Source organism: Netta rufina (assembly GCF_964035555.1).
Source record: "Netta rufina genome assembly, chromosome: Z".
Classification (NCBI taxonomy): Eukaryota; Metazoa; Chordata; class Aves; order Anseriformes; family Anatidae; genus Netta; species Netta rufina.
In genome coordinates, this window is record NC_140126.1 from 19,125,311 (window position 1) to 19,139,335 (window position 14,025).

The window sequence follows — 14,025 nt, forward strand, 5'->3', positions numbered from 1 at the left end:
TAGATAGGTACAAAAATAATGAAAAGGCTAGAAAGGATAGAAGAAGTGTCATTTAGCAGGCAATTGTACCAACCATTAGAGAATAAAGACAGATTTGTGCTTTTGTACTTGAAATGCTGGGAAATGTGAAGAGCACAAGATAAGATAAAATGGCACCAAGAACTGAACGCTGTAAGTCAGCACAATTAAAGTGATATGCTGTTATAACTGTGGGACAATCTTCAAACCTAGTCAATTATACGTACCCTGAAAAAGGTGTTTTTTTTTTTTCTTTTTTTCTTTTTTCTTTTTTTTCCTTTTTTTTTTTTCTGAGAAATCTCACTTTTCTAGAAATGGGAATTAACACAATTACGTTTTAAGCCTCTCAGAGATCCTCCACCTTATCTAGGTCAGTGCCTGAGGCTTTTGTGTTTCAGATCCTTTTCTCTGACTGCTATTGTCAGAATGGCAGAAGAGGGAAATTTGCAAACAAGGTTTGAAGATAGCACAATGGCTTTGCAGTCTGTCTTAACCACTAACAAGCAATTAAGCATTTTGTCAGAGGTGTCCGTGTTATCTTTTACATTTAAATGGTCGATAAAGAAAATAAACTCTTTGCAACAGTCAAAGGTTTGTTACTCTCAGAAGAAATGGTATCTTGTTTGATTAATTGAAACAGATTAATTATAGTAGGGAATGTAATGACTCAGATTGACTAGAAACTAGACATCTGACTGCTTGCAATTAAGTGCTGTGACTAAAAAAAAATTACAAAGATCTAGCTAAATTTATGATGTTCTAGATTTATGTCTCAAAGTGTCTCATTGTAAATGTGTACTGTTCCTTATGGTTACAAATATTTTTATACAGTCATTCAATAATATAGTTTTATTGGTTTCACTTCATAAACTTGCCTCCTTTCTTTTTTTAGGAGAACACAAAAATTCTTCAGCAATTGCTTCCACTAAGGGCAAAAGTAGCAGAACTGCTTGGTTATAATACACATGCCAACTTTGTCCTGGAGGTAAACACTGCAAAGAGCACAGATAACGTAACAACCTTCTTAGGTTTGTTATTATTTATAAACAATACTCTTATATTTAGAGTGGCAACATGGCTCCTCAGCCAAGATAATTTAAATACATAATTCGTCATAGTGTCTGTCACGTTTAGGTGGAAAAGGAACTGTCTGTTGCCTCTGTTCTGGCCATAGCTGTACAAATAGAATTGCCCCAAGACAGGGAAGCGTAAAATAAAAATCTGAAAACATCTGCTTTATGACAGCCAGTATAGGCAAACTAGTAGTGTCTTTCCCTGCCCCCAAAAGCAGTTACTCTATTTTGGAACCAGAATAACATGTGCAGCCTAAGCATATTCTCTCAATTCAAGAGGCTGCATAATATTTGCAGCTTTTCATTACCTTAGGTTAGCTACGTTTTTTTGTGCCTATGTAGGCTTAGTGTCTCTTTCTGTCAACTGATACAACTGCATTAAGTATAATAAAAGAATCAAGTATATGATGATACAGCTTCCATGAGCTGTATAAATATATATATATATATATCTGCAATGTCTTGATTTCTTTGAAGACAAAAGCCCTTTACTGGAATTCTATTTGAAAACTGAGATATTTTGAAAATGTTAATGGCACAGATATGTATAGTTATCGTGTTGACTTCAGTGGGCCCATTTTGTGCACAAAGTTAACCTCTACACTCCAGAATTATACAGTTTCACAGAATTATGTGTTCCTTTGTTAATGTGTCTTAATACCAGTTAGTCCTTTTAGTGAAGAGGATTGTATTTATATACATATATTGTATAAATCAGCAGCCCCAAAATAATTTAGTACAGCAATAAAATATTTGGTGGTTTTGTTTTGTTTTGTTTTGTTTGTTTGTTTTGTTTTGTTTTGTTTTTTTCTGTGTTTATGCAGCAATAAAAAGGTTTAAATGAACCTCTTCCTTCACCTGTAATTCTGTCACATTTCTCACGTTATTGTGTGAGTTCAGCTCCATATTTATCACTACCAATTAACTGAATATTTGTCAATGAACCTGTGCTTAATTTTGATTTATAATTGGTAAGATCACTTCTTTTTTTAAGTGCAGTGAAAATATTTTGAACTCTTGCTGATACGTTTTTGTAATTCTAAATTGACATATGTAGTGTTTTTTTTTAATTTGTTTTGAATCTGACACACTTCAAAATTTAGTAGTTATTGATGTAACTTTAACTTGTTACAAGATCATGTATATTTCTATTCAAAAATATTGTGTTTCCTGGTAATTCTGATAGAGGTAGAATGTCCATCAAATTAATTGTCATCTTTAATTTAGTTCTTTTGATATATCTTCAGATACAAGCATAACAGTATAATTTGCTATGCTTTGTTCATATATATTCATGTTTTCAATCAATGTCCATTTTATGGCTAGGAAGAAAAACATTCTGTCTTATGATGCATTCTAAATTTAGCAAAATTTGATCTGCAAACTGTTAGCATTTATCAGTCATGTAAATGCATTTAGAGCTTTAGAGCTTTTCTAGAAATAGGAGAGGAAATACCTAAATTTTACTCTCTATTTACCAATTGTGACCATTAACCTGAATTCTTAAGGAAAAGTGTCCAGTAGTCCAGTAATGCTAAGAATAACATAAATATAGCATGTACTATATGAGAGCTTCAATAAGCTTAATTATTTTATATTAAATATATTGGTTTCATAGTGCTATGACCCCTTCTTGTCCAAGAGAAACTATGTTGGATAAAACTGATATTTGGTAGAAGAGTAGCTAGCTATCAGTTAGGATACTAATGATCATGATAGCAGCTAGCTATCATTTAGGCAAGAACTCTTTGGTCTCTTGTTCTTTAATAGGACTTCAGCTAGAATTAGGTCAGAATCCTTTTTGAAAAGTCCTTGAAAAAACAGTGTTTGAATTTTGTTTTACGCTTCAGTAACTAATAGTATTTGTAGTCTTTAGCTGCTTCTGCGGAAACACATCAAGAGAACTGAGATTACATGAGGTAAAATACAAGGTTTCTGGCAAATATGTCAAGTGTTTCTTTCTATTTCTGGTGTCTTTGAATAAGTCTAAAATTTCCCCAAACCCTTCACAGTACTGCTAGGCCTATGCAGATTTGTGTATTATTTATAGCATGCCTGCATTAAAACTCATTAAGACAAGAAAGTAGCTTGCTTGCTGTTTGTTAATCAACAAATAGAAAACTCTATCATGACCTTTTAGGGAATGTGCTTAAAGTTATACTGTATAAACCTGAGTGTGTTTTGCAGGAATATACATAATGGTAAGGAATGCACAAGTTTATTCAAAGGCAATCTTTTTTTCAGATGATTTGAGTAAAAAGCTAAAGCCGTTGGTTGAGAAGGAAAGAGAATTCATTCTAGATTTGAAGAAAAAGGAGTGTAAAGAAAGAAATTTTGATTATGATGGAAGAATCAATGCATGGGATCTTCATTATTATATGAACAAAACAGAAGAGCTGAAGTACTCTATAGATCAAGAGAAGCTGAAAGAATATTTCCCAGTTGAGGCTGTTACAGAAGGCTTACTGAATATTTACCAGAATCTGCTTGGACTTGTATTTGAGCGAGTAGAAAGTGCACATGTTTGGCACGACAGTGTTACTCTTTATACAGTAAAGGACAACTCAACAGGAGAAATGTTAGGGCAGTTCTATTTGGACCTCTACCCCAGGTAATTATCACCTAGTGTTTAATGTATGTGCTTAAAATGGAATTCAACTTAGTGGGTTGCTGATGTAGGTGAAATTAAATGCATTTGGAAGTAAATATTTGTCCCACTGGTAAGGCTATTACTGTGTTCATTAAGTTGTCCTCTGTACTGTTCTGGACTGTTTTCAGATTGTTTACTTTTTTTTTTTTTAATTTATTTTTATTTTTATTACAACTTTGTTCATCTTATGTAGTATTACTGACTAGTCAGTTGTTCATCATTTTTCCTTCATGGACTTTTCTCCTTCCCAACTGTAATATCATGTTTGATCTTTCATTTATGCTGAACTATTACTTCACTGTGTTCAGATCAGTTATACTCCTATCTGCCAAGCATTTAAGTTTTTCCCAGCTCCTCTTTGAACTTTATATGCATATTTTGTAGCCAGTTCTGCCTTCATACTGCTAAAGAAAGTGTCAAGTAGCTCAGGACCAAGAAGGTGTTGAGCACACCTTGAAATGTACTTCCAGCCTGATCACTGTAGCTCTTCTTTAGCTGTTCACAGCATCATTTCTGTTCATCAGAAATTAGGAAACCAGTATAATTGTACAAGATTTATTCTTAGGTATTATTTTTTGACTATCTCTGTTTTTTAATTATTTTTCAGCAATTTATAAATGTCATTTTTTAATATAAGTTGATTTAAGACTTCTCTGGGTAAAGGTTAGGTGAGTGAATACAGTAGTAAAAAATTAAAAAATAAAATTAAAAATTTATTTGTAAAAATAGGCATGTCTGAAGACATTTGTTAATAAGACTTTTCTGCCCCCATTAGCCACTTGGGTTTATGGCAGAAGTTTCAATATCAGTCTTATTTAAACTTGGATCACACTGAAGATGCAGTAAACTATTCTTTTGTCTTCGGTAATGAAAGAGAAATTATTGCTTCGGAGTATGCAACATAGTCCTCTCCGTTAAAGTGTTTGTGACTAGTTTAAAATAGAAGTGGTGTCTAAAGTGTGTATTCTTCCAGCATTTGAGTAAAAATCAGATTCTTGTAAGTGCTGCTGGGAATCTTAAGCTAGTGTGATTTAAATACTTATTTTATTTCATTATTTATTATTTAAATACTTATTTTTTCCCCCTTATGTTCTTAACAGGATCTTAAGCTTAGTTACTCTTTGAAGTCATAAGACAACTTTTATATGATCATCCCAATGAAAAGATACAATTTTTTCACGTAAAGCTTTAAAGAGACACCAGCTCATTGTCATTGTTCCTGAATAGGCCTTTCCATTCTGGTGAGCAGACTTGTGATTTCCAGATATTTTCTGATATATTTTCTTGTACAGAGAAGGAAAGTATGGACACGCAGCATGCTTTGGTCTGCAACCTGGCTGTCTTCTCTCTGATGGAAGCAGAATGATGTCAGTAGCTGCTCTGGTAACCAACTTCACAAAACCAGCATCAGATCGCCCATCACTGCTGCGACATGATGAAGTAAAGACTTACTTCCATGAATTTGGTCATGTAATGCATCAGATATGCGCACAGGTCAGTGGTGTTTGTTCCAGTATAAGCCTTCCTTCTTTCTGCACTGTTTCTAAGCAAGGTAAAAGTTTATTTTGGTGTTTTCTATTTTAGTAAACTATATATGCATATTTTGTTATTTTTTGAAAGTGACTTTTTTAATTTCCATTTAAAACTACAGCAGTGAATATACCTTTTGAAAAACATTTTTAGAAGAATGTGTACTTTTGCATATGCAACATGAGGGTAACAGTGACAAGTAAATAGATCCATGCAAAAAGTAAAGCAAGTACTTGATGGTAACTTCTGTTATTACAGCTGTCAGATGAATTTTTGTTACTTCTACTAGCATGCTAGATATTAGAAAGAAAGAAACAAACAAAAAGCTTGCTGTTCCCAAGAGTGTAAATGATTTGTGAATCCACGTAGTTATGCCCTTAACTCCAGCACTTTTGCATTTAGTGCTCTTGAAAGCTATCATTCTTCCTTTCAAAAGCATAAGCAAGTCTTGCCTGAGCTATTATATTTTCTGCTCCCCCATGTGACAGTCAGCATTCTCACTGTGACCAGAATTAAGTGAAGCTAGTCTGCAGATTCTGCATCCAGATGCAAATAAAGTTGTAAAATACCTGATTTCATTTTCACTTGCATCTGCCAGATTCAATTTTAAATGTTGAATTTTTCGTAGGCCTAATGAAAATGTTATGTTTCAGAGAGAGAGGCAAGTCTCTTGTGTTCATTCACCAATTCACGTCATTACCCACAAAATCCAAAATTTGTGTAGTGTTGCAGTAGTCTTCTTTATAAAGTAGTACCAAATCAAAAAATCAGAGAATACAGTACACATTAAATTTTAAATTTTGGCCTCAATTCCAGAGCCTAGGACTGTAAAATAAAGAAACATATATATAAAAATTGCTATATTAAATCTAGAATTAAACAAATGGTGCTCAAGCAAACTGAGGAACAAGAAGCTATACATATTTTTGCATCATATTGAAAGCAGGAATTTGAAGAAAACATGATCATCCTCACTCAAAGGCAGTTGTTTCCCAGCCCAGAAATTGAGAAATTAAACTGATTCTTTCTTTTTGACTACCCGGATGATGTTTATAAATGAGACATGTTCAGCACTAGTGCAAGGTTTTGGTAACTAACAAGGAGGTGCCTGGGTGTTGCAGAGCCCCTTCTTGGCAACCCATCTAACAACACAAATACATATGTATTACTCCACTTGCTATGGAATTCCACATAACCCAGGGAGGCTTTTTTTTTTGTGTGTGTCTGTTACTGCTGTGCTGCCTTCTGTGTGCGCAGCTACTGTACTTGCTTCTGTTGTATTTTATGTAAATCATTTAATGGACTAGTATAAGCACCTGCAGATGTCTTCTCAGTCCCACATATCAACATCCTGTCCTCTGGGATTTGCATGTACAAAGCAGTATCTTGTTTCATATGGTTGCTTGTTTAAGCATGTTAAAACTTGACTTTTAAAGGGTAAAGGGGGATTTGTCTGAGTGGGAATCTGTGAGTGTCTCGTAAAGGTCAGCTTTTGGAGGACATTACCCTTTCTGATGTGTTGGGGTCCACTGGAAAGTGAGATATCAGGAGTCTTTTTATGGTATTAGGGAAAGAACTAATCAAGAACCCGAGTCAAATGTCTTCATATATTTGTTATTAGCATGGTACAGTTACATATGGGTAAATGAGGGTATCTGGTGTCAAACAAACTCTTGCACTCCTGCTTTTAATCCATCCACTTCTATCACCATTTGTTTCTGATGGTTTCTAGCTTTTTTTCATAGTTGCTATTCAGCAGATATAGGAAGAAGGGCCATCCTGTTACAACAATGGATTTGAGTAACCAAGAAGTTTAAATGAAGGCAAATGGTTTTCTTCTTTTCTCCTGTTCTTCTGAAGACATGAGATGATACACATGTGACATAGCCATCAGTTCAATGTATGCCCTACATTATACACGCCTTTTTTTGGTAGCCCTGCAAGAAAATAAGTTCTAAAGCCACTCCTCTTGTGGGCATCTATTCCCCAGTACACCCCTTGAGAGTGTGGTTGGGAAACTGAGAGTTCCTTCTTTCTTTTAGCACTTGGAGTGTTTTATTAGAATGTTGCTGAAAAGGAGAAATTGGGCTGGCAAGACGAGATAGAGTTATTACAAGTCAAATTGAGAGTGACACAAAGTAACTTCTGTTGGTATTTGAATATCTGTCTTTCAAAAGTGACCATCTTTTTTTTAGGAATATTTTGAGTTTAGAACATATTTTTATGAAGATGTTTAACTGCATAAAACCTTTCTTCAAAATTAATATCTGGTGTGTGCTTTCAACTTGAAATGATTGACAACAGTAAAGTGAAATAAAGTAAATTAAAAAGTTCTAATGTGCTTGGCTTTCAGAGTGAAGATTCTTCTCTCAGTAACTGAGTGCCAGATTTGGAGACCTTTCATGACTAAAGATGCTAGGGTTTATTTATTTCTTGCCATGAATTACTGACTCAAAAACTGTGCAATAAGTCAACTATATGCCTTATGAATGAAAACAGTTTTCAGAAAAAAGCTTAAAAGGAAAAGTTGGTCAAGTAAAATCTTTGAATGAATACGTTAGACTATAATACAACAAAAAATTTTACAAGGGTATAATTGGAGTTTATTTTTTACTCTGAAGTAATATAACACAGTTCTATAACAATTTACAAATTATGTCATTGTCATAATACAGCATGAAAACATTTGTACTTCTGTCAAAACCTAAGCAGTGAAATGACTAATACTAAGAAAATTGAAGTACAGAATCTGTAACAGAATGCAGTAAATACTGAATAATCTGTTTTGTTACTCTTTAGTAGTCTTGGATATGAATTTATGCCCTCTTTTCTTTAAATATCTTTTTTAATTATATTATTCCTTTTCCTGTGATTAACACTTCAAGTTCAGTCTCTGAAAGTTTATATTATTCTAGAAACCCTGGTTTCTAATTTTGTTTAATACAATGGCTTTTCCTTTCAGACTGATTTTGCAAGGTTTAGTGGAACTAATGTGGAAACAGACTTTGTAGAAGTACCTTCACAAATGTTTGAGAACTGGGTGTGGGAAAAGGAACCACTACAACAAATGTCAAGACATTATAAAGATGAGAGCCATGTTGCAGATGCTCTCCTTGAGAAACTTGCTGCCTCTAGACTGGCTAATACAGGTATCTGTCTCCTCTCTTTCACTCAGTGTATGTATAAAAATATATAATTAAAGAAAAAAAAAAAACAACTGGTGGGAAATTTAAGACAACACCCTCTATAAAACATAACAAACCACTTACTTTTTTTCTGTGTGTATGCTATCACTGTCAGTGCCAATAAGAATTAAGTGAGCACTTCAAAATGTTCATTGGATTAATAATTTCTGGTTTTATTTGCTTGGATACAACCATTAATAAAAGCTATGATGACACTGTATGCAGGAACAGCAGCAGCTCTGGTTTTCCAGGCTATCCAAAGGACTAAAATACCTGTATGTTTTTGTCCATGTAACTTTTTCTTACCCAGCAAATTCTCTTATTCAATATTGAGTTTCCATTGTTTTTCCATTTTTTATTTTCTCAGGGTAGTCACTGTGCATTAGTACAGAAGTATTAGATTTTCTGCATGTATATTTTACATTTCACTTGCACATGATACTTGACTGACATGAAAGTTGCTTGCAAGTATATTCAACATGTGTAACATATCCCATACAAAAGCGCTGTAGCCTTTCATTACTCAAATAGCTTCTGAACTTCTGAATCCAGAACACGTCATTCAGAATCCATCCAGTCCACGGTCCCCACACTCCCAGTAGGCACGTTGCCTTCCCAAAACAAGGTTCTAATTCTCTTCTCTTTCTAAATCTCATACCACCTTACCTCTATCTCCAAATCAAGACCATAATCCAATGTCATTGCCATCATCTCATTGTCATTTTTACCACTCTGTCCGTGTAATCAGGGCTCCCCTGAAATCACAGCCATTTATGGTACAATATATGTCATCAAGGCACACTTCCCTATCCTGAACAGGAAGTGCCCATCTTTGTACAGGCACTGTAGCTGCATGAGAATTTTGTCTGGGAAGAGGTTCATATCTCGTAGCTTCTTCAAAATAGCAGAGCCTAAAGCAGCAGCAGTAGTTCTTGCTACTCTTTGAGGTGTCTTAGTTAATGTCATTAGATATACTTACCATCATCTGTGCAAGCCCTGAATGAAATGGTATACTGAAATTGAAGACAGCTGAGAACACAATTTTAAATACTGAAATTTGCTTTTAAAGTACCAGCTTGAAATAGTTCTTGATCTGTAAGAAAAGTAACACTTGAAATATGGAGCTTATAATGTCAATTCCTTTACTAAAAATATCTATATTTTTTTTAACTGAAGCATTCAGATGGAAGTGTTTTATAGTTAAAATTCTAGTAATTTTGAATGTATGTTGAGATCTTTGAATGAAAGGTGCTAAATGGACTCCCAGCTACTTTGACTTTAGATAATCAAATATTCTTATTCAATTAGGTCTTTTAACCCTCCGTCAAATTGTTTTGAGCAAGGTCGACCAGGCACTCCACACAAAACCATCGCTTGACCCAGCAGATGAATATGCCAAATACTGTATGGAGATTCTGGGAATTCCTGCAACTCCAGGTATATCAGTATGAAACTTCCGTACAGCATGTCCTAATGCTTTATTTAAACATGCTTTCCTTTTTCCCAATAATGCTTGGCATACAAAACAAAACGAACAAACAAACAAAAACCACCAAACCACCAAGTTGTTGTTTGTAAAAGAAGTTGTTTGTTGATTGTACTTTATGAAGCTGAAATAATTACTTTGAAACTTGGTCTGATCTTAATGATCTCTTCTGAAAGAAGATGAAGGTAAATATAAAGCTATACTTTCTCAGGATATTTTTTAGAGTGGCATGATGTGAATATCATATTAGATATTCTGATACATTTGTGTTGGGTGTACAACTAGATTAAAATAAAATTTACTTTTTAATCACCAGAATATGGCAATATTCTGAGGTGTACTCAGACCCCCTATGTTAGAAGTTTCAAATTAGTTGATAAAAATTCCTTATTAATTTCTTCTTAAAGTTGATGCACTTTGTACATCAAAAAAGTGACTGCATTTGATTTAAATTAATTAATGTGAATCTACTTTTCAAGGCACAAACATGCCAGCTACTTTTGGACATCTGGCTGGTGGTTATGATGGCCAGTACTATGGGTATCTGTGGAGTGAAGTGTTTTCCATGGACATCTTTTACAGCTGCTTTAAGCAGGAAGGCATAATGAATCCAAAGGTACGTGGTAAATACTTTATACTAAAAGACTCTTGTTTACTGAAGAGTCTTGTTCTTGTCTAAAGCTACAATTTATTACAATTATGATCCATTGGGATAATGTCTCAAGTACTTCTACTGCACCCGTCAAGTTCAGATCAACAGAAAAAAGTGTTATATAAATAATTGCTTTTGAACATCATTGAAATTTCAGAGACAACTTGTATTTTAATACAGTTATTATACAGGGTCATATTTTTTTGTGACTTTTAAGACATTGCATTGCATTGATTGACACATACTTTTTTGATGTCAAAAAGAAAAAACATACTTGTTCATTGTAAGTACTGATGCATATTCTGCTATGAAAGCTGTATGATAATAGTGCTCTATTTCCATGAATGGTGCCTCAAGTGTGTGGTATTTTTATACAGCTATTATTTAGAAAATTGAAGTTATGTCACTCTTTCACAGCACAGCATAACTCACAGTTTTTTTCCATCTTAGTTTTTCTCCCAAGTGACTTTGGAATCATTGACAGGTTTTAGATTTACTGGGCTTTTTTTTACTGTTGTGTAATTCTTCAGCCTTTTCTGCCTCTGGCATGAAGGAAGGACAGCTAATAATGTGGTTAGTTGTCCTGCCAATTCTGGCAATCTTTTTTATTTTTCAGGCATAGTATTAGACTTGTGACTGAAGATGCTGCGTCTCTGTTATGGCAAAGACCTTCTGGTTTTCCTGCCTCCCTTACCTGTCTTCTGGATTCAGCAGCCAGCTCTAGTTCTTCCCTTCAGTAAATGTATATAAAATGAGAAGTGAAGGAGAGAGTAGAAAGTGCTCGTCTTCCCTATTCGTCTCTGGAATTTGCTTCGATTCCTTCCTTTCCTAATCACAGCAACCAGAATTTCTAGAAATGTCTCTCCCTCTAGAGGGTGGAGAAAGAAAATAGAATTAGACTGTGAGCTGGACAAAGAGAGAGATCCCAAGAGGAGAGATGGGGTAGAGGCCAGAAAACTCTGGCAGTGATTAGGGGAGTAAGGACTGTGGAAAGAGAGGTTTTATGAAGACAGGAAGTAAACTGAAGAGTTTGGGAGGAGAGATGACTAAAGGTGGTCAAGGTTGATTTTGAAGTGCTACGGATTTATAACGTGCATGTGAGAATAAGCACTCCTGCTTATTTGATTGGAAGGGTCTCATTCATAAAAAAAAAAAAAAAAAAAAAAAAAAAGCATGGCCACACGTGTGTCTTGCTCCCTCTCTTACATGTGTGCACACATTTTGCTTGGGTGTTCACATAACTTCAGGAGGATCTGTGGAGATTTCCCCTCCCTCTTCAGAACAATACTATCTTCTCAAATTGGTTCTTTTTTAACTTGTTATTTATACTTTCATTCCATGTAAGTGTAATACAGTTCCACAGGATGGGACAGACAATCTTTTATAAACAAATGCTAGACACCAGTAAGATTTCTGTAGTTATATTTCATTGTATCTAGATTTAGATTAGCTTTTAGAAAGGCAGGAAAGGAAAACAGTTATGGTATTATGACTTGCACTCACTCTTAGAAATTTGGCTTACCTCTTCCTGTTAGAATAAACCTCTCTTCCTGTTTTGAGCAACAGTTATAGAAACTAGTTTAAGTGACTTTATCAATAACAATTCTTCAACAAACTCTTAACTTTAGCATAGTTAATTGTCACACTCCTCAGTTCTTGCATATTATCTGAAATTACCTCTGGTCTCTCTAGAATTGAGAAATCTGCTTACAGGAGACACAACAGCAAAGAATCATGTATACTCAAATAACACTTTTACACTAAAAGGAACAATATATTCTATTCTGCTCATGTCCAGGAAACAAACACAAATACCAAAATATTAGCAATGTTCAGTGACGTATTATCTTTTTACTTTTTTCCATGTGTATTCTCAGGCAATGCGATTAGTAGTGTAGTTAAGTTATGGAGGTCTGTCAGTTAAAAAGAGCTATGCTTTTTACTGTTTTTACAGTAGCAATCAGGAAGCAGTGTAGTCCTGTAATCTCATAGCTTTGACGTGTGGGGGAAGTATATCTGTGTGTATACAGTGACTGAAAGGAAGATTATTTTCTTCAATATTAAGAGTATCTAGGACTTTTACATGAAAAAAATATTGCTTTCTCATTGATTCTTATGTCTGAGGCCCAAAATGCTCCAGATGCTTTCTTCAAAAGATGACTTCTTGTTAAGAATGTCTTAATTTACTGCTTTCTCAGAAGCTTTTAGATCATTCCTTTTAAAGGAATCTTTTCCTTCTGAAGTAATAATGTTTCTTACTGAAAATGTAAACAGAGTTAAGTTCCCATTACTTTAATGTATTTCGATAGGGAAATTCTATGTGCTTATATATATACATATATATATAGATATGTATTATATTGATGTGCACATAAAATGTTAATATATGCCGTGTTATTCCTCAGTGTTATACTTATTTGTCTCTGAAGTATCATCTCTGTTCTTGAAACAGAGATTAAAGAAAGAGAAATCATCAGTTAAGAGAGAATGAATGTTAGTTTCTCTTTGCTTGCCTGTCAGTCATGTTATGCCCTTGAAGAATGTCTTCCAGAACTTGGGCAAGTTGTGTCATTTTAACTTCCAGAACAGTGTAAAATCACAAGAAATTGGATTTCTTAGGGTACAGGTTAAATATCTCCTGTCTTGAGTTCTTCCAGCAGATCTAAGTTATATTTGTGGTATATTCTCTTTTGGTATTAAGAAAAACTGGAAAGAGAAGACATGTTGAGACTTTTACATACACAACACATACAGAAAAATGGCAGTTTACAAGATAAGAAATACTAACATTCTGCTTTACCTTTTATCAGGCTGGAATGAAATACAGAAACCTTATTTTGAAACCTGGCGGATCTTTGGATGGGATGGATATGCTTCAGAATTTCTTGGATCGTAAACCAAGCCAGAGAGCTTTCCTGTTGAGTAAGGGACTATGTGTTCAGTAAAATTATGGGGACTATGTGTTCAGTAAAATCATGGTTTCTTTGTAATGGCATATACGTATGGAATGAGCTGGAAATGTCAGTGTGTTTCACATCTTAACTATGTACCACTTCAGGCAAATCAGGTTGCTTTTTCATGATTTTTTAAAATGTATAAATAAAAATGTGATTTTTAAATTGCACAGGACTACAAAATTCAACACAATAAGGAAAAAAATAATTCTGAGATGTGCTGAAGCTGAGAAATTTGGATGGTAATTTTTTTTCTGGAATTAATGTGAGATAAAGCTGATCAGCATGGGGATTTGATGCCTTGTTTCTCTTTTAATAGATGCACTTAAACTGTCATGTGAATGAATTTCAAAACTGGGGATAAAAAGAACACTACCAGCAATAAAAAAAAAAAAAAGGAAGAAAAAAAAAAGAAAAAAACATTTTCTATTCTGTATTATTCTCTTGTATTTATGGCTCACAAATGTTTTTGATGGA

The 14,025-nt window shown here is 34.2% G+C and overlaps 1 protein-coding gene across 1 annotated transcript in view; it reads left to right on the forward strand.

Annotated features, from left to right (window-relative positions):
• Nucleotides 1-13,718, forward strand: part of NLN (neurolysin) — a 35,556-nt gene extending 21,838 nt beyond the window's left edge. The window contains exons 7-13 of the mRNA XM_084304832.1: nt 911-1,046; nt 3,336-3,702; nt 5,034-5,235; nt 8,234-8,420; nt 9,765-9,893; nt 10,422-10,558; nt 13,405-13,718. Of these exons, the coding sequence (XP_084160958.1) occupies nt 911-1,046; nt 3,336-3,702; nt 5,034-5,235; nt 8,234-8,420; nt 9,765-9,893; nt 10,422-10,558; nt 13,405-13,539 (1,293 nt within the window). The 3' untranslated portion in view covers nt 13,540-13,718. The remainder of the gene's footprint in view (nt 1-910; nt 1,047-3,335; nt 3,703-5,033; nt 5,236-8,233; nt 8,421-9,764; nt 9,894-10,421; nt 10,559-13,404) is intronic.
• The last annotated feature ends 307 nt before the right edge of the window (nt 13,719-14,025 follow it).